At 43.4% G+C, this 26,516-nt stretch overlaps 1 protein-coding gene across 1 annotated transcript; it reads left to right on the top strand.

Moving 5' to 3' along the window:
- Positions 1-292: 292 nt before the first annotated feature.
- LOC311518427 (uncharacterized protein) lies at positions 293-26,516 on the top strand. Its single transcript, XM_084624247.1, has 8 exons — positions 293-496; positions 3,089-3,237; positions 11,016-12,329; positions 16,909-17,838; positions 20,617-20,711; positions 22,471-22,638; positions 23,467-23,624; positions 25,644-26,516. Exons 3-8 carry the CDS (start codon positions 11,017-11,019, stop codon positions 25,884-25,886), a joined length of 2,907 nt encoding a protein of 968 aa, XP_084480373.1. The 5' UTR covers positions 293-496; positions 3,089-3,237; position 11,016; the 3' UTR covers positions 25,887-26,516.

The following is a 26,516-nucleotide window of genomic DNA, read 5'->3' as shown; positions in this document are numbered from 1 at the left end:
GGGGGCGGGGTCCCCAGGGCAGGGAGAGGTGGAGGGGCCCAGGCTCGGGGCGGGAGGGGCGCCTGGCAATTGCAGCCTTCAGTTCTGTGCCCTCATCCAAGATGGCCGACTCGTTGGGGTCCTTCTGAGGGAAAGCGGTCCCTCTGCCCATACTCAAGATGGCCGAGAGTAGCGACCGGGCAGCTCCCTGGGGGGGGGGAGGGAGCTTTGCTGCCCACACCCAAGATGGCCGGGGAGGGCGGGGTGACGCTTCTGATGCGCACTGGGCGGCCATCTTGCGCTTGGGCAGCAGGCCCGCGGCAGCGTCGGTGGAGCGGCCCCCGCGGCGCAGCTATGGTGGCCGTGGCGGGAGGCGGAGCGCGGTTCCCCGGGCTGTACCATCGCGCGGACAGAGGGGGAGAGACCCGCGCTGCTGAGCCTGGCGGGGCGGGGCGGAGCGCGGGCAGGAGCCGAGCCCCATGAGACTGCGCGAGAGCAGCGCGCTCCGCCTGGCAGGGTAAGGCTGGGCTGCCCCATAGCTACGCCCCTGTAGCCTTCAGCCCCTATAGCTCCGTCCTGCCCTCCCCTATAGCTACACCCTCCTCGCCCCTATAGCTCCACCCTGCCCTCCCCTATAGCTACACCCTCCTCGCCCCTATAGCACTACAGCCCCTGTAGCTATACCCTGCCTGCCCCTATAGCTCCACAGCCCCTGTAGCTACGCCCTGCCCTCCCCTATAGCTGTACAGCCCCTGTAGCTACGCCCTGCCCTCCCCTGTAGCTACACCCTCCTCGCCCCTATAGCACTACAGCCCCTGTAGCTATACCCTGCCTGCCCCTATAGCTCCACCCTGCCCTCCCCTATAGCTGTACAGCCCCTGTAGCTATGCCCTGCCCTCCCCTATAGCTGTACAGCCCCCTGTAGCTATGCCCTGCCCTCCCCTATAGCTGTACAGCCCCCTGTAGCTATGCCCTGCCCTCCCCTATAGCTGTACAGCCCCCTGTAGCTACGCCCTGCCCTCCCCTATAGCTGTACAGCCCCCTGTAGCTATGCCCTCCCTACCCCATAGCTCTGCAGCCCCTATAGTTATCCCTTGCTTGCCCCTATAGCCCATATAGTTAAAATCTTGCCTATCCCATAGCTCGACAGCTCTCTGTAGCTATACACTGCTCAAATCCTGAAAGCAGAAACTGTGCTGATGAGTGGGGGCTGCCCTATAGCTATAACCTGGCTGCCCCCTATTGCTATCCCCTGCCCACCCCCATCTAGGCAGACACTGTGCTGATGGAGAAGGCTGGGGCTGCCCCTATAACTATACCCTGCCCAACCCCATAGCTATATCCTGACCAGCCCTGATAGGCAGCCACTGTGCCACTGGATAATATGGCTGGAGCTTCTCCTATAGCTATATATTCTGCCTGGCCCCTATAGACAGACACTGTGCTGATGAGTAATTTGGCTAGTAATTTGGCCTGTCCCTTATCTGTGCCAATGGGTAAGGTCGGGGGCTGCCCCTATAGCTTTATATTCTGCCTGCCCCTCCTATAGACACACTGGGCTGATGGCTAAGGCTGGGGGCTTTTTCAGGGACCCTGTCCCCTATAGCTAATCCCTGTGTGGAAGGGTAAGTCTTGGGTAACACTGACTGCTACCTTCCTGCCTACCACAACTGAATCCTGTGCTGAAGGGTTTTTGCATGATAGTTGCCCGACTCCCGTTGGCTCCCTGGCCCCCTCTAGCTAAGCCCTGCTCTGATGGCTGCATGACTACCCCGCCATTGCAGCTCAAATTGCTGCTGTGCTAGCCACATGTCATCCCTGGCACCTGCCTTTGGCTCCATGTCTTTGCTCAGTTAAAACCGGTACAGGTGGCAACTTGAGGTAGAGCGCTCCATGGTGTTTAATAGTGTTTGTGTTGCTGTGCCAGACCCTGCCATGCATGTTACTCCCCACACTGTACTGGCTTGTGCCCCGATCCTGCCAGCAAATGCTTAATGTGATGCATGTGAATAGTCCCTTTGACTTCAGTGGCACTGGTCACATACCTAAAATTAAGCACATGCTTAAGAATTTGCAGGATCGGGAATTAATTTTTAAAATTCCTGTCCGTGTTACACCAGCACCTTTAAACAAGGGAGAGTCAGAGTATTTCAATACCTTCTTTTTTAAAGCCTGAGATTGACGGACTGCAGGGAAAACAGTGAAACGGACTATCTAAACTGCTGTAGTGTGCAAAGTAAGCGGACTGAGAAAAGGGAGGCAAATAACTTTTTTCTCTAATCTCTTTTGATTAGCCTTTTAGGATGTGACTCGTAACTAGAATGGGCACAAAACTTTCAGACAGAACTGTGATTTATTTGTTTTGCCAGAGGACAGTGTCCCTTTATAATGCTGCTGTCAGCAATTAGATGTGCAGACCTGCCACGTTTCAGACTTTTGGAGGGAGTCACACCCATATGGGATAAATTTTAAAGCAGTTTAATTTTATTATCTCTACTTTTGCTCTTGAAGTTGTCTTTTAGCAAGACCCAGATAAATCAACCTTTTTTCAAAAATACAGTTTCCTTAAATGGTCCAAGTTTTACAGTCCAAACCTGTGATGGCCCGAAAATTATGGATGGGAGGTGCATTTATTTATCTATTTTTTTTTTTTAAGTTTGTGAGACAGATCATGCATTTGTTTGTATCCTGCTAATCAGAGCCCCAGTTCTGCATGCACTTACGCATGTGCCCAATTTTACACATGTGAACTCAGTGGAACCCTTCAGGCACATAAACTTAATCAATTGCTTAAATGTCTGTAGGATCAAGGCTTTCTAGCTATACTTTAATGGTCCTTTTCAGCATAGTGCTATACGCTCCCACTTATGCAAATTCCCTTTATCCAGAAGTCCTAGTTTCCAAGTCCAGAGTGTGTCCCCCTATGTTAGTTAATCATCTGCTTATAACTTCTCCATTAGCCTCTTAGTGCTAAGATAATTTACAGCAATGCATCTGTTTTACTGCCGTAGGGTAAATTAATGTATCCACGCACAATGTGGTTCTATGGCTGCAACATTGTGTCCAGTTCAAAGTGCATCATGTGTAACTATTGTGGTTGTTTCTACAGCAGCATCTCTGGTCAGCGCTCCCCTCCCATCTCGGAGCCCCGCAGATGAAACTTGGCCCCTCCCAGTGATCAATGGGGCAGTCATCACTGAGGGACTGTGGTCAGGCATAGCCCCGGGAAGGCAGCCTGAGCACTGGGACAGACACAAGGTAGGCAAGGTGTTCAGGGGAGAGGTTGGTACATACAGCATCACCATTCATTGGCTCACCGTCTGGAATGGCAAGAGCAGCAGCCAGTCGAGTAAAGCAACATCCCTGAGTGACTCTTCAGTCTGTCACACCCAGCTGTTCCCGGACCTAGGGGGTATGTCTGCACAGCAGCTGGGAGCAAGCCTTCCAGCCCAGGTAGCCACTAGCAGGGCTTGAGCTAAAGTGGATGTTGGGGCTCAGGCTGGAGGTTGGGCTGTCCAGCCTAGGGAGTCGGGTGGGTTTGAGAGCCCGAGCCACAGTGTCCACACGGCTATTTTTAGTGTGTTATCTTGAGCCCCACAGGCTCGCTCCCAGCTGCATTGTAGACATACCCTTGCTGCTTCCCAGCCAGAATCCAGCTCAAAATAGCCCCTCTGTTTATGCAAACACTAGGTTATCCGAAAGTGTTGGATGGCTGCCAGGCCCTCTGGGTAAACAAGAGTGTACTGTATCTGGTCATGAATGGATTTTATCGTCACAGTACCCACGTGAGATAGGGAAATATCCTCGTTTTACCCATGAAGAATTGAAGTAGAGGATTGACTGTGACTTGCTGTCACGGAGTCCCTGGGCGATGCTCTGGAACTGCTCCCCATGAAGCCAGTCAGGACTCTGGGGTAGTCGCCTTTCTGTGAGCAGCCTGTCTTCAGGACACACAGCTCACACAGCTTCCACCTTCCTGGGTCTGACCTCGGAGCATTCAGCATCCTCTGCCCCTCCGTGCGCTTCCCCCCAGCGAGTCCGCTCAGGCGAGGCTCCTGGGGAAGGCAGAGGGTCCTGCACCCCAACTTCGCAGTCAGACGGGACTCTCAGCCAGCCAGTAAAACAGAAGGTTTATTAGACGACAGGAACATGGTCTAAAACAGAGCTTGCAGGTGCAGAGAACGGGACCCCTCAGCTGGGTCCATTTTGGGGGGCAGTGAGCCAGACAACCACGTCTGCACTTCACTCCATGTCCCAGCCAGCCCCAAACTGAAAAACCCCTCCAGCCCCTCCTCCCCTGGGCTTTGTTCCTTTCCCGGGCCAGGAGGTCACCTGATTCCTTTGTTCTCCAACCCTTTAGCTCTCACCTCACAGGGGGGAAGGGCCCAGGCCATCAGTTGCCAGGAAACAGGGTGTCGGCCATTCTCTGTGTCCAGAATCCTGCACACACCGGCCCTCTAGGGCTCTGCAATGATCATACACCCTTACCCCACCACCTAGATACTTAAGAACTGCCTAGGGGAAACTGAGGCACCCCCACACTATTCAGAGGAAACATTAAGAACAGTCCCACTTCGCCACACTTGCCCAAAGTCCCTGTGGGCAGAGCTGAGCTAAGAATTGAGCCCAGGTCTCCTGAGTCTCAGTTCAGTGCCCTAGCCAGTTCTTATCCATTCAGGAGAGTTGTGTGTATTCTTAAAAATGTATATCCTGTATAGTTCACTACAGCCTTCATCCTGCAATTGGATCCACCTCAGTGGTCCCGTGTGTCCGTGCAGAGCCCCAGTGAAGTCAGCTGAGTTCTACACAGATGTTATGGTCCACCTGTATCAATCCATCTGCAGGGTCAGGGCCCCTACATATTCATGCATGTATGCGACTAATATTAGGTTAAAAGGATCTTCACATAGGGAAATATGTCATGCAAAGGTCTTGGAGAAGTGAAGATGTAACAGAGAATGGGGGAAACTTGCAGTCAGAAAATTACATATATCTCACAGTAGGCAGAGCATATAGATTTCTGGCAAGTTTTATGTGAAGTAATTCCACCAAAGAATTCTGTTTTGAAAACAGTTCAGGGTCAGCTCCTCAGCTAGTGTAAATCTGCATAGCTGCACTGATTTCACTTCAGTGGAGGGAGCTATGCAAAATATATATTAGTTGAGTCTCTGGTCCATAGAGAATGACAGGCAGTGTGATCCAGAAATAGGCCGGAATGGTAAAAGTCCAGGGGGGAAAAAATGACCCTAGAAAAAAATTTTTGTCCAATTCTTGCAGACCACATTTTTCTTTTCTTTTCTTTTCTTTTTTTTTTTTTTTACCCCTTTCATTTATAATGTAAAATTACCCGGAAGACAAGCACACAGCTGTTGCTGACTGCGTTGTTGTGTACTAAAAACACCATAATATAGCATGGAGCAAACACAAATCACTTCTAATCATGGCTTCAAATTGCCTGTGTTTCATGTTTGAAAAACACTGGAGCTGTTCCTGGAGCTTTATAGGATTCCATAATAACAGAAGTGAGATATATATTGACATTTGCAGTGATTCAGTTATGCCACTTCCGTTTTCTGTAGCCTAGTTTTTCGATCTTGCACGTGAGATGATTCTGTAGAGTGGTTATTCCTTCCCCACTGGGAATTACAGGCAAAATATACACAAGCAAATGTTTAAATGCAACGTTTTGGTGTAAATTTTGCTCTCATACACTTATGTCAGTAAGTCAGTGGAGTTGCCATGTGTCATGGAGACAAGAATCTGGCCCTTTATTACATAAATGATGTACTAATGTTACTGTATGACATTAACACATTGGTTTTGTTCTGTTTGTACAGCACCTAGAGCAGTGGTTCTCAACTTATTTACCATTGTGGGCCGTATATGCAGGTCTCTGTGTTATGTGGGCTGCATCCACACAATATATATACTACCTGTATGGCCCTGAGGATGTCACATGGGCTGCAGCTGTGGGTTGAGAACCACTGGGTTAGCACAATGGGGTCTTGGTACATGACTAGGGCTCCTAAGCACTATAGTAATACAAATAATAGGTAATAAAATCATTTTTGTAATCAGTGGAGGATTTACTGTAACATTGCAGCTTTGCTGTCCTCATTTTGATGGCTCTCAGTGGAATTTTTCATTACTCTTTGCTTGTCATTAGGATCTAATCCAGAGTAGAGCTTGGTAAGAACCAGATTTTCCATTTCAGGGGAAATTTTATGATTTTGAAATTCTTCTATTCCAAAACCAAATGAAAACAACAGCAACAAAAAATTCAAAATTTTCTGTGAAACAAAATTCTCAACAAATTTTGTTCCAGGTTGATCAAAATGTTTCATTTTGATAAAATTGAAACATTTCATTTAGATCACATTTTTGCTCTTAACTTCTAAAAATGTTTTAAATAAAAACAGTAAATTTTGTTTCAAAACAAGTTATCGAAATGAGAAATTGAAATGTTGCATTCTGAAAATGTCAACACAGGTATTTTGACGAAAAATTTCCAACCATCTCTAATCCAGAGCCCATTGAAGTGAGTGGAAAGCCACTTCACCTCCACCACCATTCACTTTATTAGGCTTTGGACCAGACCCTGCGAGCATTCAGACATTTTAAAAAACCCTAATTTAGGCCTGGGTCCTGCAGTGAGCTCTCTTTAGTAGACCCCTCTACCCATTGGAAGCCCCTTTGAAGTCAATGGGTTTCACATGTGCACAGGGGTCCCACTTGCAGAGCTCGTTGCAGGATCAGGGCCTTAAAAGAGAGGAGTAAAGAGTTAATTTATAATCTGATAAGAGATTTCAGCAAGCCCTACTTGTTTTATAAGCGCCTTACCATTGTTTTTTAGAAATCTTATATTAATAATACGGTATGTCATTTTGGGCTGTGTTCTGCAAGGGAATAGAAGGGGTTGTGATGGTGGAAAATGTTAAAACAAGGGAAATCTAGACTCAGTCTGTGTGTCCATGTGTTGATCAAATAGTGAGCATGACTTGGCTGTCTGCACTTCTTTCAGCAGTTTGCAAGATCAACGCTTTGTAAGTATACTAGTTCCTAGCAGTCAGACTTGGCTATCCACGTTGATACCTGCAGCATACTTGTTTGCCTTCAGCAAATTCTAGCTCTTAAATGTTGTGAAGCCATTTTGTTTTATTGTTTTAATTGAAGACAGTGATTTGTGATCTGAGCTGTAGCTCACGAAAGCTTATGCTCAAATAAATTGGTTAGTCTCTAAAGTGCCACAAGTACTCCTTTACTTTTGTCTTGGTCGTTCATCCCTTAATCATAAACATACAGATTCTCATACTCCTGAGTAATACTGACCCTTTTTCTTTCAATGGACTGCAGCAGCGCTTAAATACTTTCCAGATGCCTTGGACAACTAGCTATAACTGCAGATCTTAATCTCTGTAATTAAAAGTATTTTGTATGGTAAATGTAAGGAAAAAAATGGAATACAGTAAACAGTTCAGGAAGCAAATTTAATTGTCTTGGTTAAAATCAGGATGCTTTTCATTTCCTCTGCCACCACTCAGTGAAACAACTGAAGTGAGTTATTGTCATTGATCTATAAAACTGGTAGACAGGTTATAGGAGTATCACAGAAAAATGTTTACAAGATGTAGAAGTGCTGTATTTGGCATCAAGTGGGCTTAATTTCCTCTTGAGCTGTTTGTTTTGATCCTAATTCAACACAACATCTAAGCATGTGCTTAAGTCCCATTGAAGTCAGTGGGACATAAGCACATGCTTGAATGCTCTGTTGAATTGGAGCCATAATGGGGGATGCAGCCATATACAACAATAATGAAGGAAAACTGAGTGTATGCTGTCAGACGTGGTAAGACCAAGATGCCTTTTTCATCAAACGAAAGTATAGTGAATGTACAGTCCAATAGTCAGTGTCACAGAGTTTAAGGCCAAAGGGACCACAGATCATATGACATAAAAAGAGGCAATGCCATGAATTTAATTGTAACCCTTCTTTGCCCCCACGAATGCCGGTACCTTTAAATCAGATCAATTACTTGACAATTTCCTTCCTTTTGTGAATTTAATAACAGGAAATAAAGTTGTGTTCATATATTGTCAAAACTGAGACTTCTGTAGAAGCCACTGGCATTTTTTAGTTTTACTCAAAGTTCGTTTTCATTGGCTGAAAATAGTTGCCGAATTTCAACCCAAAGCTCAATGCAGTGGCAGAGTTGTAGGCATCTTGAAACTACTTATTCTTTGCTAATGAATGTCCCTGCCTCAAAGAGCTATATGGGTGCACATATATAGCTCTAGGAGTATACATGTTGAGTAATCATCAGTATTTATTGGGATTACCGTAGTGCCCAAAAGCCCCAGGAAGGATTGGGTTTCTGTACAAATGCATAGGAAGAGACTATCTTTGCTCAGAAGAATTTAAAATGTGCCTTTTGCTGTGTTGTTTACTGTATGTTTGTTGAAATCTGTGTATGAACAATCTTGTGCTGGTAAGAATAAGATTAAGCTGTCTAATGGGTCAATTTCTGCCTGCGGTGACATAGTCCAATATACACGCACATCTTTTTACTCTTCTGAAAACTACTTTCCTTTAACAAAGGTATTTTGCTTCCCTCTTCTCTAAATAAACCCCTTTTTTAAATTCACTGGTATGGAGGAGCATATTTTTTTCTGTTCCAAATCAGATGGATGAATAAGGATCCAGTCCTACAAACACGCACAGCTTGTAGCTTTCCCAATATCTGTAATTCCACTGATTTCTATGGGACCTTTCACATGCGTAAAGTTACTCATACATAAGTGTTAGCCGGATTGAGCCCTAAATTAAATAAAAATTAATGGCATGGAGTGTTTGGAAGTATTCCAGGTTGCTTATTATCATTATCCTCTTTGGAACCCCCTTTCAGGTAGTTGAAAGCAGCTATCAAATCCCCCTTCATTCTTCTCTTCTGCAGACTAAACAATCCCAGTTCCCTCAGTCTCTCCTCATAAGTCATGTGTTCCAGTCCCCTAATCATTTTTGTTGCCCTCCACTGGACTCTTTCCAATTTTTTCACATCCTTCTTGTAGTGTGGGGCCCAAAACTGGACACAGTACTCCAGATGAGGCCTCACCAATGTCGAATAGAGGGGAACGATCATGTCCCTCGATCTGCTGGCAATGCCCCTACGTATACATCCCAAAATGCCATTGGCCTTCTTGGCAACAAGGGCACATTGTTGACTCATATCCAGCTTCTCGTCCACTGTAACCCCTAGGTTCTTTTCTGCAGAACTGCTGCCGAGCCATTCGGTCCCTAGTCTGTAGCAGTGCATGGGATTCTTCCGTCCTAAGTGCAGGACTCTGCACTTGTCCTTGTTGAACCTCATCAGATTTCTTTTGGCCCAGTCCTCTAATTTGTCTAGGTCCCTCTGTATCCTATTCCTACCCTCCAGTGTATCTACCTCTCCTCCCAGTTTAGTGTCATCTGCAAACTTGCTGAGGGTGCAATCCACACCATCCTCCAGATCATTTATGAAGATATTGAACAAAACCGTCCCGAGCACCGACCCTTGGGGCACTCCACTTGATACCAGCTGCCAACTAGACATGGAGCCATTGATCACTACCTGTTGAGCCCGACAATCTAGCCAACTTTCTATCCACCTTATAGTCCATTCATCCAGCCCATACTTCTTTAACTTGCTGGCAAGAATACTGTGGGAGACCGTGTCAAAAGCTTTGCTAAAGTCAAGGAACAACATGTCCACCGCTTTCCCCTCATCCACAGAGCCAGTTAGCTCGTCATAGAAGGCAATTAGATTAGTCAGGTATGACTTGCCCTTGGTGAATCCATGCTGTCTCTTCCTGATCACTTTCCTCTCCTCTAAGTGCTTCAGAATTGATTCCTTGATCAATAACTTATTCCTCATTAATAATGATATCCAGTACTATAATTGATGCATTTATATGGTATTAGGAAACATTTATGGTGTCTTCCAAAGGCCCGAGTCAGTATTATGGCACCATTGTGCTGGGACCTGTACAAACACACACAAAAAGACTATCTTTGCTCCTCAGGGTTTATAGTTTAAGACACAGTGTTAGTGTCTTGTGCGCCTAGAGGCAGAAAAGCACAGAACCGTCAAGCTTCTTTCTTACTGCCATAATATTTAGAGGATGTGTCTAGAGATAGTTGGAAAAATGCAGAATTTTTGTGTGAAAAACGATTGACATTTTTAATCACAAAATTTCAATCCCTCTAGGCTGAATGAAAACCTGCAAGAATTTCTCAGTTTTTTTTGCCAAAATATTGTCAACATTTTTAAAATTTTAAACCAGATCTGTGTCTTTATTTCCTTGCATGTTCTATATATTTCTGTACGTAATAGTCATACAATTTAAGTATTGCAAACAGTAGAACCTCACAAACTCGCACCATTAATCTCCTAGCCTGGGTATGCTCATTAAAAACCCGCTAGACTCTCTGCTCAACAAAGATTTAACCGCCTGTTGCTGTCATGCAGGTAGTGTGGCCTACTGGGTAGAATACTGGATTGGGACTCAGTTTGCAACCTGCCACTGGTCTGCAAGGTGACCTTTGGCAAATTACTTCCCCTCTCTGTGCCTCAGTTTGTCCATCTGTAAAATGGAGGGAATGATATGTAACCTCCTTTGTAAAGTGTTTTGGGATCTACAGATGAAAAGCACTGTATAAGAGTTTTACAATTTAGTTCCTTGGTCTCATTTTACTAATACTTAATTATTTTGCCAAACATGCTACAGAACATTTACAGTGAAGGATTATCCTAAATAATTAAAGTTAAGCCTGTCACGGTAAATTAACAAAGTACATTTGGTGACAGCAGTCACCTCAATAGACTTATAGTCTTTGTCAAGCTTTGTGAATTAGAAGATAAGAGAGCAAGCGTCAATGAGTCTTTCAATCTCTAGTGTGAGTGATTGTGATGGTCTGCTTTGCAGTTAAGATGAATATGAAAATGATTGGTGCAGGTGGATGAGATGTGCTCTAATGGACTCTTGCTTTTGTTTTCTGGCAGGATGGAGAAGAAGAAAATTCTAATGAAATCCAAAGTTGCTGCTTCAAACCTTCTGAGTGCGCTGCATTCGCTCTATCAGTTTGGCCACCTCTGTGATGTGACGGTCCATACTGAACACCTAGGGATCCAGGAGGAGTTTCTGGTTCACAAGGCTGTCTTGGCTGCTTCCAGCAATTACTTTAAGGGGCTTTTTCTTCACGGTGAGATGTTGGATGCTAAGAATTGCACCGTGACTCTACAGGACATATACACAGAAGAATTCACCTCCTTTCTGGAATTCGTCTACACTGCAGAAGTAGAGATTGATGCAGAAAAGTTGCATCGGATGAAGGAGGTAGCCGAGAGACTCGAGTGCAAGGATTTGCTTGACATTTGTGAAGAAATGAAGGTGGAGGGTAGAAAAGCCTTAGATTTGAGTGTCCATTTGAAAGGTCAGATATGTGAAAATGGTGGGCCCCAGTGGGTTCGTGTCCAGCAAGCAGAAGACAATGAAGTGAATGATTCTTCCCAAATTGGGGCGACACCCATGAAGAGAAAATTTTGGGACAGCCAGAAATGCAGAAAATTGCAACCAGACTATGAGATTGTTGATGGACAACCTGCAAATCCCAATAAAGGCGGGACAGATCTTCTGGAGTCGAAAGCTGGGATGGCAAAGTCAGACAAACAGAACAAAATAGAGACAGGTGAGATGATTAGCATGGATACAGTCAACCCAGAGGAAAATAAGACAAGCCATTGTGCCCTAAACCGGTCAGACTCAAAGGAAACCTGCATAGTGATAAAAAATGTGCTCCCTGGCCAGGAGGAGGATGAAAATAGTTTAATTTCTGAGCGCCCCAGTAAAACTGAACGCAGGAAATCACCTCGCAACGTATCAAAAGTCTTGCCACAAATGTACACGTGTGAGAAGTGTAACCAGTCATTCCATTTCATCAAACACTATCAGTCGCACATGGAGCTGGAACACGACATCAACATAGTCCTCAAACACAGCTGCAATGTGTGCGACCAGCTCTTCTCAAATCGCCAGAACCTCAGGCAGCACCACCTCACAGTTCACAACGACGAGCGACGCTTCCCTTGCGTGTTTTGTGACAAGAGGTTCAAGCGCCGGAAGGATATAAATGACCATATCCGGAGGGTGCATGAAAAGAAAAGGAATCCCCAGGCATGTCCATACTGCAACAAGGTTATCAGCTCCAAATGTGGCCTGACAGTTCACATTCGAACCCACACTGGAGAGAAACCTTATAAATGTGAACGCTGCCCAGCCAGTTTTGCTCAGAGGTCTGCTTACAATACCCATGTAAGGTACAGCATTTTGTGTGTGTGTGTGGACATTAAGAGAGGAGTATTTTCAAGATCCTGATTGCTTCAGAGCTAGGTTCTTTGGGCACTTGGAAGGCAATAGGAGTCTTTCCATTGACTACAGTGGGCTTTGGGTCAGGATATTATCAGTTTGCAACAGCTCTGGGGTGATGTTTTCAAAGCCATGCAGGGGATTTAAATGCATTGAAATTATTGGGAGTTGTGCAGCTAAATCCCCTTTATTGGCTTTGAATGTCTCAGCCTTTGGGTTTTAAACATGAGCCCGGGAGAACTGAGATGTGCTAAAAATGAGCAAGACCTGGCTAACGATGATCACAAATCTATTTTTATTTGATCCTATGCCCTGCAGGCTGTGTCGAGGTAGTGTGGGCTTTCACACAGGCCTTTTCTGCACTTGACTGACCAGAAACGAATCAGTAACATTTCACAGCAGTCTCCAGATCTGCAAACAGACAGAATTTGATTTTTATGAGAGCATAAATATAGAATTGCCATTGGCCCAGGACAGAATTCCTGACTTTCAGCTGTTACAGCCCTCCTGAGTCCTGAAGTGATTCCAGGACCCTCTTCAGACTTTTTCAGAGATTCAGTCCTCCTATTATGACCCTCATACTCATACCTCTGTCCTCTTTTCTGTGTCCCTCTGGAGTCCTCTGCTTCCCCAGCCGTGGAAAAGGCCAAGTCAAATAAGTGATGTACATGTTTTGGGAGGTCCTGAGGTATTGGCACTATTAAATATGGAAAAGAAATGTTAGGTTATATGACAGGTATTTAAATATATACGTTTTTATTGTTCTCTTCTCCGGAGTCTTGTACAGTTGAAATCCTGGACCCAGATCTGCTGTGTTGGAGTCAACTCAAAGCAGCCCTAAAACTGTAATAGTTGCCAATAAGAGGATGGCTCCAGTATGGAGGAATCCTTTGTTGAGACCATGCCACCAAAATGCTCCTACTTCACCGCGCCCCCTGTGGATGTATAGGGGGTATATCCCTATACTCTCATTATCTGACTGCCATAACCCATGTTGGAGCCATAGGCAGCTGGCATAAATTAGAGCAGCCACCAGGTAGGAAACTGGTCTGATGATTAGCCTGTTGAATTGGAGATAGTTCACCTCCCAATGACTTCATAAATATCTGCTTGACTTTAGCAAAGCTTTTGACACGGTCTCCCACAGTATTCTTGTCAGCAAGTTAAGGAAGTATGGGCTGGATGAATGCACTATAAGGTGGGTAGAAAGCTGGCTAGATTGTCGGGCTCAACAGGTAGTGATCAATGGCTCCGTGTCTAGTTGGCAGCCGGTATCAAGTGGAGTGCCCCAAGGGTCGGTCCTGGGGCCAGTTTTATTCAATATCTTCATAAATGATCTGGAGGATGGTGTGGATTGCACTCTCAGCAAATTTGCGGATGATACTAAACTGGGAGGAGTGGTAGCTACGCTGGAGGGGAGGGATAGGATACAGAAGGACCTAGACAAATTGGAGTATTGGGCCAAAAGAAATCTGATGAGGTTCAATAAGGATAAGTGCAGGGTCCTGCACTTAGGATGGAAGAATCCAATGCACCGCTACAGACTAGGGACCGAATGGCTAGGCAGCAGTTCTGCGGAAAAGGACCTAGGGGTGACAGTGGACGAGAAGCTGGATATGAGTCAGCAGTGTGCCCTTGTTGCCAAGAAGGCCAGTGGCATTTTGGGATGTATAAGTAGGGGCATTGCCAGCAGATCGAGGGACGTGATCGTTCCCCTCTATTCGACATTGGTGAGGCCTCATCTGGAGTACTGTGTCCAGTTTTGGGCCCCACACTACAAGAAGGATGTGGATAAATTGGAGAGAGTCCAGCGAAGGGCAACAAAAATGATTAGGGGTCTAGAACACATGACTTATGAGGAGAGGTTGAGGGAGCTGGGATTGTTTAGCCTGCAGAAGAGAAGAATGAGGGGGGATTTGATAGCTGCTTTCAACTACCTGAAAGGGGGTTCCAAAGAGGATGGCTCTAGACTGTTCTCAATGGTAGCAGATGACAGAACGAGGAGTAATGGTCTCAAGTTGCAGTGGGGGAGGTTTAGATTGGATATTAGGAAAAACTTTTTCACTAAGAGGGTGGTGAAACACTGGAATGCGTTACCTAGGGAGGTGGTGGAATCTCCTTCCTTAGAGGTTTTTAAGGTCAGGCTTGACAAAGCCCTGGCTGGGATGATTTAACTGGGAATTGGTCCTGCTTCGAGCAGGGGGTTGGACTAGATGACCTTCAGGGGTCCCTTCCAACCCTGATATTCTATGATTCTATGCTTCAGTTACCTTTGGTAAATGAAATAACCAGACAGTCATTCATTTTCTGATATAGCTGTAAAACTAATCTGACATTTTTTTGAAATAAATCACTTTAAAAATGTATAGTGCGTACCTTCTAAAAATGAAACCTACATCTATTTCTGAGTTGTGAAGAATATGTATTAAGGTTATAACAACCAACAAGAATTCACTTTTATGTAAAAAACCATGATTAAATCAAGTCTTCCTGACTAGTGATTTAAATCAAATCCACCCTGCTGTATTATTTTCCCAGCAGGGAACTAGGACACAGAAAAATTGCTCATGATGACATAGGAAGCCTGTAGCAGATCTAGGAATTGAACCCAGATCTTCTGAGTCCAGTCCCGCACCTTCACCATGAGACCATACTTCCACTCAAGCATGAGGATTATTTGCCCCTGTAGCTTTATCCTAGTTAATGCAACTACAGAGAATAATTTTATCCCTATATATATATATAATTCTTTCTTAAATTTTATTAATGCATTTAATAAATCAATAACGTTGATACTTTAAAGAATCCCCTCATGAGATTGCATATGTAAAAAGATACCATCCATCTGTTTCTGAAGAAAATCTGCATGCAGAGACTTTTGTGTGACAATGATGTGTGTAGTGAGAAAGAAACAAGGATACTAAGGGAGAGAAGTGTGATTGACAGAAAGAATTAGGTTCTATATAGTATAAACAGTGAGCTCAAAAAAGAGGGTTCAGTGAGGCTAAATTGTAGGAAAATGCAAACTGAACACATAGGAGTAGAAAAATAAATGAAGTAGTAGAGTAGGAGTGAAATCCACAATAGCAGGATGAGCAGATAATTCCAGACTTTTAAAGCAGTTGCAGTTACACAGTATCAGTCTTTGGTGTGCCCAGCACACAAACTGTAATCTTTCAAAAGAATGCAGTGTGGCACTCTGTCTCATGTTCTGTGTTATCTTATCACCTGCAGAGGGAAAGCAGATCGATCTCATGCAGAAATCTCCCAAATAATTTGTTTTAAATTTGTGGTTGTTAAGCGTTCAAATTTAGACTATGCAGGATTACCAATTTCTTTGAGACAGGTTTTGATACCCTTATCTCAGTGTTCATAAGGGTTTCTGTTTCTGGTCCTAAATTAATAAGAAACCTGTTGGTGCTGCAATTTACACAAATAGAGATGTTGCCACCTGCCAGTATTTTTATAAGAAAATGTTTGTGTTATGTTCTTGTTTATTGGTATTATGATGGTGCCTAAGGGTTCTAGTTAAGTATTGGGATTCTGTTGCGCTAAGTACTGTAGTAACACTGTTAGAAAGACAGATTACCATAATTGACTATCTGCACAAACAGTACGCAGATTTGCTTTGTATAATTGCATGCACAAAGTAGGCATGTCATTGCATGAAGTTTACACCTTCAATGACATTTCTAATTTGTTTAAAAACCAAACACTGCATATCTTTCCATAGTCACTGTATTGTAACAGTGAACTCAAGATTATGCTGAAGTGATGAATCCCAGTTCTGTTTTCTTATCCACCTTCCCATGCACACGTCCTGTGTGAAAACAATGGGAATTTTTTCCATGTATCTTAGAGCTGAATAGTGCCTTTGCATTGTGGAGAAATCACAAATGGCCTACAATGAAATTCTTAACCTTTCAATTAAAGTGAAACATCGGTTTTGTTGTTTGAGAATCACACACAAAGTGTTTCAGGGTCAAATGTGGCAAATATAATGTGCTTCTTTAAGGAAGTACTAAGGGTCAAATGCAGTAGATATTTAAAAGTATGCCATTTAGTATTTAATTGCTCTTAATTTAATTAAAAGTAAAGCAAGAGGATGTCAAGTTGTATTTGTAAGAACCCATTTGTTAGACTGAATTTATAGTCATGATATTAATCATGAAAATCATGATATTAATCAGGTAACACACAAATTTGCTTTAGAGAGAGTCTTTTCCTGATGACCTTCTGGTTTTAAACTTCTGCCAGTCCCTCAGTGTAGTATACATTGCTAACTGTGAAAGCAAGGATACCCAATGGTTTCAGTAATGCTTTCACAGAATAACTTGCATAAGACACTTCAGTTATCGTTAATTATCTGGTCTCACCTTTCTACAATATTTCCTTGCTCTCTTGTTCTAGATGTTCTACTAGTTTGTGAAAGGCAACATTAAAATGAATATGAGAAACCCGATTCCTTCGGTGTGCGTGCATATAAAACCAGGTGTTTAACCTACTATGGTTGTGTTCTGTTTTTAACAGAAAAATACATGAATCTGGGCAAGACAGGAAGCTTATGCCAGTCTACTGGATGGTAGTTCCACCTGCAGATAGACCAGATGCAACATGCTGTGAAACCAATATTAGCAAAGAAAGATGGGTTGGAGCATCAGATACTGGGTTGCGAAAAGCTACCAGGAGCAAAGAAGCCATGGACTACGAGGAAGAACCAGAGAGCTCATCTAATGCACAAGTGGATTGCAGCAATGAAGGGGAAGAAAGGAAGGGGCAATATGATGAAGCTGAAGCTAACAGAGAAGATGAAAATGAAGATGGGGATGAGGATGAAGAAGGAACTAATGTGAAGGGGGAAGAGGAGGGAGATTACGATGCAGTTTATTCTGAAGCAGATGGTGGTAAAGATAACGAGGATGTTAGTACAGATGATGACGATGACTCCTCTAATGATAAAGATGCTGAAGAAAATGAATCAGGTGAAAACTTTAAAATAAAGAAGGTAACTAAGGCCCGGGTAACTAAGAAGTCTGCCTATGTTATAACATGTGATAAATGTGATGAGCAGTTTGTCTCTCGGAAAAAATATGTGGATCACTGCAAAGATGTCCATCAGTCCTTGCCCGGTAAAGTCTATCAGTGTGATATCTGTAGCAAGTCATTTGCTAGCTACAACAGCTGGAAAGAGCACAGAGCGTGTGTCCATACTGAAGAAAGGCAATTTGCCTGCACTCTCTGCAATGCTACATTTAAAAGAAAGAGAGACGTGAGGACACATTATATGCGGAAGCACGAAGGGAGAGTGAAGCGACCACTGTGTTCGGTCTGTGGGAAGATTCTGAGCTCTCGAACTGCATTGGTGTTTCACATGCGGACACATACAGGGGAAAAACCCTACGAATGTAGCATTTGTCATTCCAAATTTGCACAGCCATCACAGCTTAAGATCCACACCAGGTCAGCCTACAGTACCGCTTCTCCCATTACTGAACCCTGCATGCACTCTGTTTCAGCACACCTTCCCTTGGGCGACCCACTGTCCCCCAGTCATTTTTCTGCAGTATCCATGTAATAGAGGAATGCTGGGATTTATGTTGGCCTGTAATATCAATGATTAACAAAGTGTAGTTCTTTTATTTATGTAAAGTTGTTTGTCTACTCCAGGGTCATTACCTCACCCTTGGGAAAGACTTAAAACATAGCAGTACCATTCACACATGGGCAAACATATAGGGATTACTTCTAAATAAGATTGAGCCAGATCCTCAGGTAGTGTAAAAAATGGCAAGAGGGGAAGGATTGCCAAGTGGTTAGGGCACTAGTCTCAGATTTAGGAGGCCCAGGTTCAATCCCGTTGTCTGTCACAGACTTTGTATGTGACCTTGGGCATGTCATGTAGTCTCTCCGTGCCTCAGTTCCCCACCTGTAAAATGGGGACAATAGCACTGCCCTACCTCACAGGAGTGTTGAGTAGAAATACATTAAAAAGATTGTGGAGGTGCTTAGATACTTCAGTGTTAAGTGCCTCAGATATATACATAGAAAATGCCATGAAAGTCCTGTTGCGCTCTGCTGATTTACATTGGTATAAGATCTAACCCAGAAAGTCAGAATTACACCAACAAATCAAGGAAGTTCAGGGTTTGTTTGCATGCCACCTCTTGTACAATGTGCAGCATTTTGACTGACGTCTCAAAACCATGCATGATCTTGCATATCGTATAGTATGAGCTGGAATGTGAAAACAGCACAGAAAGTTGCAGATGCGGGACGTTTGACTTCAGAATGTCCTTGTTTTAGCTCGTTTAAAATCAGATTCCATGTGGATAGTCTTAAACATAACGTGCAAGATTTTCCTTAGCAACCTTGCTCTTTAAAAGTGGGACTGTCCTCCTGAGTTAAAGACCAAGGGCCTGACTCTCAGCTGGTGCAAATCAGTTTGTGTGATTTACACATGTTGAGAATAATAGCCCAGAACGCACTGTAGGTGCCTGGAGAGATCTGCTGCTAGCGTAAGGAAAGAAAACATCCACATTGCTGTCACCACTACCAAAGCAGCAGCCGCCAGTCTTTTGTAAGTTCTGGCTCTTCTCTGCTGTTTGTGTCATAAGAAATAACCTTCAGAGGCTAGTCTTTCTGGAGCCAGAGAGGAAAAAGCAGACCCATCAATGAGGCCCAAGATAACTAAAACTAAAGTAGAATTTTTGAAAAGCCAGTATTTAAATTGAGATCAATGGGACTAAATCTTTCTGCTGTGCCAATTAACACCAGCGGAGTATCTGCCCCAGTACGTTCATCACACTTATAAATAGTGAGGTCATTGATATTTGCTATATGTGAGGTTTTTTTTTCTTCCAAAGACAAATACAGTCTTGATGATAAACTAAAGTAATATACTTGTGTAAATGTCTAGGAACCACATGTTGTATGTAGTGCAGTTGTAGCCAGGTTGGCCCCAGGATATTAGAGAGTCAGGTGGATGAGACCATATTTTATTGGACCAACTTCTGTGGGGGTGAGAGACAAGCTTTCAAGCCACACAGAGCTCTTCTTCAGGTCACCTGGTCTTGTCTGTCTGCACTCACTGTTGTTTTCTCTCCTTTGCCTCATTCACCTGCTAAGATAGGCAAGCAGCCCTTTTATTTGAAATAACCCCTGGCTTTATCAGTTCCTGGCTGATCACAGCAAGAGCATACATATACTCTCACAAGGAGTTTATCAGTATCGGGAGCTTCTCAGAGGAGTAGGATATTCGCTTCATCACTCTGGTACATAGGTGCCAACTCTGTGGGTGCTCCAGGGGTGGAGCACCCACGGGGAAAAATGAGTGGGTGCTCTGCATCCACCAGCAGCCAAGCTCCCCCCTCCTCGCAGGGTGGGGAGGGGACTTTTGGGAAGGGGTGGAATGGGGGTGGGACGAGGGTGGTGCAGGGGCGGGGCCAGAGGTGGGGGGGGGTCAAGCACCCATCCGGCAGAGGGGAAGTCGGCGCCTATGCTCTGCTGTATCATCTAGCAGCCAATATAGGACAATAGTATAGTTGGGCTGTCCGTGCTTTAGGCCACAGAGTCTTAGGGCTGATGCTGCTTTTGAGGCACGAAGGAAGAAAAAGAAAGGAACAGCCAGAGGAAAATCTTGCATGCTCCCCTGTAAGGCATTGTAAGGGAATGATCCTGAGCTGGTGTGAGTCAGCCGAGCTCCTTCAGATTAATGAAGCTACACGGACTTACTCGATCTGAGGAGTATAAATGTCTTTACCAAGGATTTTCTAGGCTCCCCCTTCCCCCCCTGCACAATATTCATGCAAAATCCCAAGCATCAGATAGGGTCATTCATTGCAACAGTACACCTTAGGGGCTGCATGCATCTTTGATGTAATATGCATGCAAACCTTCAATTTCCTTGCTGAGCTGAACACATTTATGCCAACTCCCGCATAGAAAATCTAGGCAAACTCTCCGGGACCGTAACGTCCACAGAACAGGAAATTAATTTCAAGAGGAAATGCTATTTAAAATCCCCCCTGTCTACTATGCTTAATTTGTGCTGGGGCTTGCCAGGGCTGAGCCCTGGAACGTCTAAGCTTGGCAGTTCATAGCCCCGGCACCTCCGGGCTTGCCACCTCAGTTATGAAAGGAAAAAAATTGCTTGAACCCTGGCACTTCTTTCATTACAAATTAAGCACTGCCTATCTAGCTGTGTTTTCTCAATATCTCTCTGTGTTTCACTGCCTGTAGGTCTCATACAGGAGAAAAGCCATATATTTGTGAGGACTGCGGAGCTTGCTTTGCTGACAAAGGCAAACTAAATGGTCACAAGAGGACACATACAGGTAGGAATTAAACACTCTGGGCCCCTCCCTCTATCATTCTCAGCCCTTTATTTGGTCAGGTTGAATACAAGTTGTCTGCAGGACATCCCGGTAGAACAGAAATCATCCAAATTCCTAAGCCTCTTGACAGCAGGGAATATGTAGGGGCAGGGAAGTGCACTTTCTATTTTTAACTCACAGGAGGTACCTAGATGATGAGGGTCATGTGGGTACCTGGATAGGTAGACATCAGAAAGCCTGTCTGAGATGCAAGACTGAAGAAAGAGATTGGGATAGAGAGAGGGATTTTGGGAGTCATCTGCATAGAAACGGCAGCTGAGGCCGAGTGAGTAAATAGTTAAGTCCACATTGCGAAGAGTTGCAAAGGGACCTCACAAAACTGGGTGACTGGGCAACAAAATTGCATTTATCAACATTGAATTTCTTCTTCCAAATAATGCACACTAGAAAACATAATGCCAACTATACAGTAGAGCCTCAGAGTTATGAACACCAGAGTTACAAACTGACCAGTCAACCACCGCCCTCATTTGGAACCAGAAGTATACAGTCAGCAGCAGCAGACGCAGATTAAAAAAACAAATACAATATAGTACTATGATAAATGTAAACTACTAATAAAAAGGGAAAGTCTAAAAAAAAAGATTTGGCAAAATAAGGAGACTTTCTGTGCTTTTTTCATTTAAATTAAGATGGTTAAAAGCATTTTTCTTCTGCATAACAAAGTCTCAAAGCTGCATTAAGTCAATGTTCAGTTGTAAACTTTTGAAAGAACCATAACGTTTTGTTCAGCGTTACAAACAAACTCCATTCCTGAGGTGTTCGTAACTCTGAGGTTCTACTGTACATACAAAATTATGGGATCTAAATTAGCTGGTACCATTCAAGAAAGAGACCTTGGAGTCATTGTGGATAGTTCTCTGAAAATATTCGCACAGTGTGCAATAGCAGCCAAAAAAGCTAACAGAATGTTAGGAACCATTAGGAAAGCGATAGATAACAAGACAGAAAATATCATAATGCCTCTATATAAATCCATGGTATGCCCACTTCTTGAATACTTGAAGTGTTACTTTCTCCTTTGCATAACACAAGAACTAGGGGTCACCCAATGAAATTAATAGGCAGCAGGTTTAAAACAAAAGGAAGTATTTCTTCACACAGTGCTCAGTCAACCTGTGGAACTTGTTGCCAAGGGATGTTATGAAGGCCAAAATGATAACAGGGTTCAAAAAAGAACTAGATAAATTCATGGAAGATAGGTCCATCAAGGGCTATTAGACAGAATGGTCAGGGATGGTGTCCCTAGCCTCTGTTTGCCAGAAGCTGGGCATGGATGACAGGGGATGGACCACTCGATGATGACCTGTTCTGTTCATTCCCTCTGAAGCACCTGGCATTGGCCACTGTTGGAAGACAGGATGCTGAGCTAGATGGATGTTGGTCTGACCCAGTATGGCTGTTGTTCTGTTCTTAATGAGGTCACGCAGGGATAGGGTGAAGAGGGGAAAAAGGGGTCAGACTCCTGAGAGTTGCCAACAAAGCATGGTGGAGGGGAAGCCAGTTGAAGACCAAGAGAGCAGAGACTCATGGAAATCGAAAGGTTACTGATCGTCCAGGAGAAAGGACTGATCAAATGTGTCAAAGAGAGCAGGAGGATTAGCACGGGCAAAATACAACAGAACATCAGACTTGGCCAGGAAGAGGTTATGGAGGTAACTGGTAAGAGAATTCAGATTGTCTTTTGTTTTTCTTACAGGAGAGCGTCTCTTTAAATGTGATGTGTGTGGAAAACATTTTGCCACCAATGAGTACTTAAAATGCCATAAGCGATGCCACATGGGAGCTAAGCCCTATAAATGTGGTGTTTGTGGGAAAACGTTTGGACTGAGAGCCTCGCTAGCCCAACACAGTAACGTTCATGCAGGTAACAAAGCAAACAGATGTTGTTTTTGGCAATAAATGAGTAGATACTGGTGGAAGTTTGGATCTGAAATTGTTTGCAAAAGGAGCGTTAGCCTTTAACTCAACAATCTTTTTGATGGGCTACATAAGTATAGTGGGGGGGAGTGATTTGGAGCCAGAGTTCACACTTACTCATATTTTTTGTAAAGGAAAAAAAATTCATACACTATTTAAAAAATAACTAATATACCCTGCATTGCCTCCGAGATACAATGTACGGTAGTTGGTTACATTGGGCCAAGTGCAGTTTGACTCTTTGTTCGGAAATTCTTTCTCCGAGACCTTTATCCTGCAAACGCTTACGCACATTCCTAACTTTAATTATTTGCAGAGCTTGATTAAAGCAATCCAGAGCCCTGTACGCTCCCCCAAATGCCCATCCTCCATGGCCATCACCCTAGCAGAGGGTGGACTGGTGGCAGGAGCCAGTAGCAGGGTAGCATTCCCCAGAAGAGGGGCCTGATCTGCTTTAGTAGAGAGGAAGGGGCCAGGTAGCTACCTCCCTGGTTCTATTGGCTGTTGCACCTCCGTTTGGAAACTCAGGCAGGCCCTGCTGGATCAGTTTCACTTGGGTCACATTTTCAAGCTTTTCTTTACAACCAGGGGGGCTAGAAATATTCATCACATGATTGTGGGAGCCAGGGGTGTTGTGCAAGTGCTTTAATCCAGCATTGCTCACATAAATAGTCCTGTTACTCACATAAGTAAACTTAAGCATGTACCGAAGCATCTGCAGGATCAGGCCCAAAGGGACTGATCTTCAGCGGTTGTGGGTTTTGTTCATTTGCAGAGACACGTCCATATTTCTGTGAACAGTGTGGAAAAACATTTACTCAGCAAGGAGCTCTCAGGCGTCACCAGCGTATTCACACCGGTGAAAAACCATACAAGTGCAGGGCTTGTGAGAGAACCTTCACAGACATGTCCACCTTACGGAGACACGTATCGGTACGTTGCCTCTCTGCTGCCTTTGTAGCAGTTAAACTGCAGTACAGAAGTTTAATTAGGGATGAAAGGGGCAGGGAGCTACATTTCTGCAGCTGTTTTTTTTTTATTTTATTTTTTTTTAATTTACTAGGGATTAGAGTTGATGCTTCAGTTTTGATTCCTTATGAAAAATAAATCCTGTTAGGATGAGGGGGAGGATTAGGGTGCTAATTTACAATTACATCAGGCTTTTAATATTATTTATTAGGGTTGTCAAATGATTACAAGAAATAATCACAATTAATGGTGAGATTTTAAAAAATAGTGGCGATTAATCACAGGTTTAATCACATTGTTAAACAATAATTGAATACCAATTTAAATGTGTTATAAATATTTTTGGATGTTCTACATTTTCAAATATATTGATTTCAACTACAACACAGAATATAATGTGCACAGTGCTCAGTTTATATTATTATTTTTATTACAAATATTTGCACTGTAAAAAAGATAAAAGAAATCGTATTTCTTGTAATTTACAAATGTAGAAAAATTTTTTGTTACATAGCTGCACTCAGAAACAAAACAATGTAAAGTTTTAGCACCTACAAGTCCACTCAGTCCTACTTCTTGTTCAGCCAGTTGCTAAGACAAACAAGTTTGTTTACGTTTATGGGAGATAATGCTGCCTGCTTCTTATTTACAATGGCACCTGAAAGTGAGAACAGATGTTTGCATGGCACTGCTGCAGCTGGCATTGAAAGGTAATTACGTGCCAGATATGCTAAACATTTGTATGCCCCTCAATGCTTCAACCACCATTCCAGAGGACATGATTTGCGTTAATTGCTTGAGTTAACTGCTATTAATTGACAGACCTATTATTTATACTGTTGTAGCACCTAGGTGCCCTAGTCATGGACCAGATGACGTACCAATTCTCAGGCCTGACAGCCAAACTGGTCTTAAAATCCAGTTATTTTTAAACAGCAAAATCTGATCATACAGGAAATGAAACACGAGGAAAGACAAGAACCTAGCTAATGTAAAGCGGATGCTGCTATAGCTGGGTTTTTTTAAAATCACAATTAGAGGTCTCCTCGAGCCTAATTTTTAGGCCCAACCTGGACCTGAACCAGACCTAAGCCCACCCAACCTGAGCCTGAGACCCAAACTGACCCCAATCCTTCCTGCGAACCTGAGTCAGCATCACTGTCACCTCCTGCCTGTGGGGCTGGCATGGTGGCAGATGAATGTGCTGACTGCTGCATAGCCTGCTGGCTGCTGCTCCCCACTGTGCTGTGTGCACTATGGAATGAGAGTCACGGCCACTTTTTGGCACACTCACTCCGTGATTGCAACACATGCAGAGCAGCGAGGTGGCAGTGGCTGGCAGGAGCAGGGCACGCTCCTGCCACAGGCAGGAGTAGGAGAACCCACCCCAGCCACAGACAGTCCGGTTGTTTTCCCACCTGATCCAGATGCAGCCCTTGTAATCAGGTTCTGCTGGGATTGGGTCAGGTTGCAGGGCTCTGATCACAAATGCTGTGGAAAGTGGTTTCACCCTCATACTATAGATACGAGATACAGTGTCTTACCATTTCTTGAAACTTCAGATGCATTCTCAGAGTTCTGACAGGACACACAGCTCCAGGTGATAAACTGGACTGCGAGCAAGATCGCTAGGACACCATTTGGGTCCTTGAAGTGACCTCTTTGGGGAGGAAAATCAGGACTGTCCCAATTTCCATTGGTCAAGTCTAGCATTCACCTGTGTGCTCAGAGTCACATTTCTGCCAAAACTGTGTCATGGCAGTGGACCTGGAACAGTAAATAGGTCAGAATTAGTAATGTTGAATCATTCTCACATTTTAGAGCCCAGCTAACCCCTTCACCCATCCCAGTGCAGCATTGGAATGTTAAAATCAACCCTATTCCATTTTGAACATGGTTAATGAAAGTAAAATCTTCAATTGTTTAAAATTACTATTCAGAAACATTTCTTTCCTCTACAATCTTCGTTTTTTCCCCCCCTAGATCCATGACCGGAATGCTCACTGGAGAAGTTTCTTAATAGATCTTACTACCAAAAAAGACCATAATTGGTCCAAAATAGAAACCTTATCAGATGTCTGTATGGGTGAGGACTCGGCACCTGAAATTTGGTCCGTTGACCAAGGTAAACTTTATAAACCAGAAAGCATTAGCATAAAAAAAGCAGAACAGAGGCAATCTAGTGTTAACATGCGAGACGCTGATCACTCCCTTTTATACTTGTAACTCTTATTGCTCTAACCAGAAAACTATAAAATCTCTTGATACACTATGAATGAAAACATTTCAAATCTTTTTTCAATATAGCTGCTTCATTTTTAAGCTATGTGAGATACTCTTATCTTTTTGCAATTGATACGAGATGTTACATTGCAGTTTTTTATCTTGTTATGGTAAACTATTTATGCCAATTAGGTGTTAGACCTATGTACAGAATTTTATTTTTAAAAAGTATCTTGAATATATCACACAGTAAAATACCCATTTAATTAAAGTATATATGTTTGTTTTTGTGTGTGTATCTATATATACATGCACATGCATAATAGTGTTATTGTAAATTGTCTTTATAATAAAGATATTATGTTTAGAACAATCCACATAAAATGATAACCTATGCTGTATCTAATTTATTTGTACATATTTTATTGTAAAATATTTTTAACTTTCTTGATCAATACAAAAATGTTCAAATATTTGCTGTGTAATGTTATAAACCAACTAGAATGTAGCTGTTTAATGATACAAGTCGGTGGTATATGCTGTTTCCCAGCTTTCGATGGTTCATTTTGTCTTGACACTGTGATATTTGCTTTTAACTCTTAAATATAATTTCTTTGTATACTGTAAAATAAA

This window comes from Lepidochelys olivacea (assembly GCF_965140295.1).
Source record: "Lepidochelys olivacea isolate rLepOli2 genome assembly, chromosome: 3".
Lineage (NCBI taxonomy): Eukaryota > Metazoa > Chordata > Testudines > Cheloniidae > Lepidochelys > Lepidochelys olivacea.
Note: the sequence above shows the minus strand (reverse complement) of the source record. Positions and strands in the feature narration are given on the sequence as shown.

What these genes read in the sequence shown, in the direction of transcription:
- LOC311518427 (XM_084624247.1), top strand. Translation starts at nt 11,017, where the DNA reads ATGGAGAAGAAGAAAATTCTAATGAAATCCAAAGTTGCTGCTTCAAAC. An exon ending in GCTTACAATACCCATGTAAG is followed by an intron (nt 12,330 to 16,908) that starts GTACAGCATTTT and finishes TGTTTTTAACAG; the next exon opens with AAAAATACATGAATCTGGGC. An exon ending in CCTTACGGAGACACGTATCG is followed by an intron (nt 23,625 to 25,643) that starts GTACGTTGCCTC and finishes TTCCCCCCCTAG; the next exon opens with ATCCATGACCGGAATGCTCA.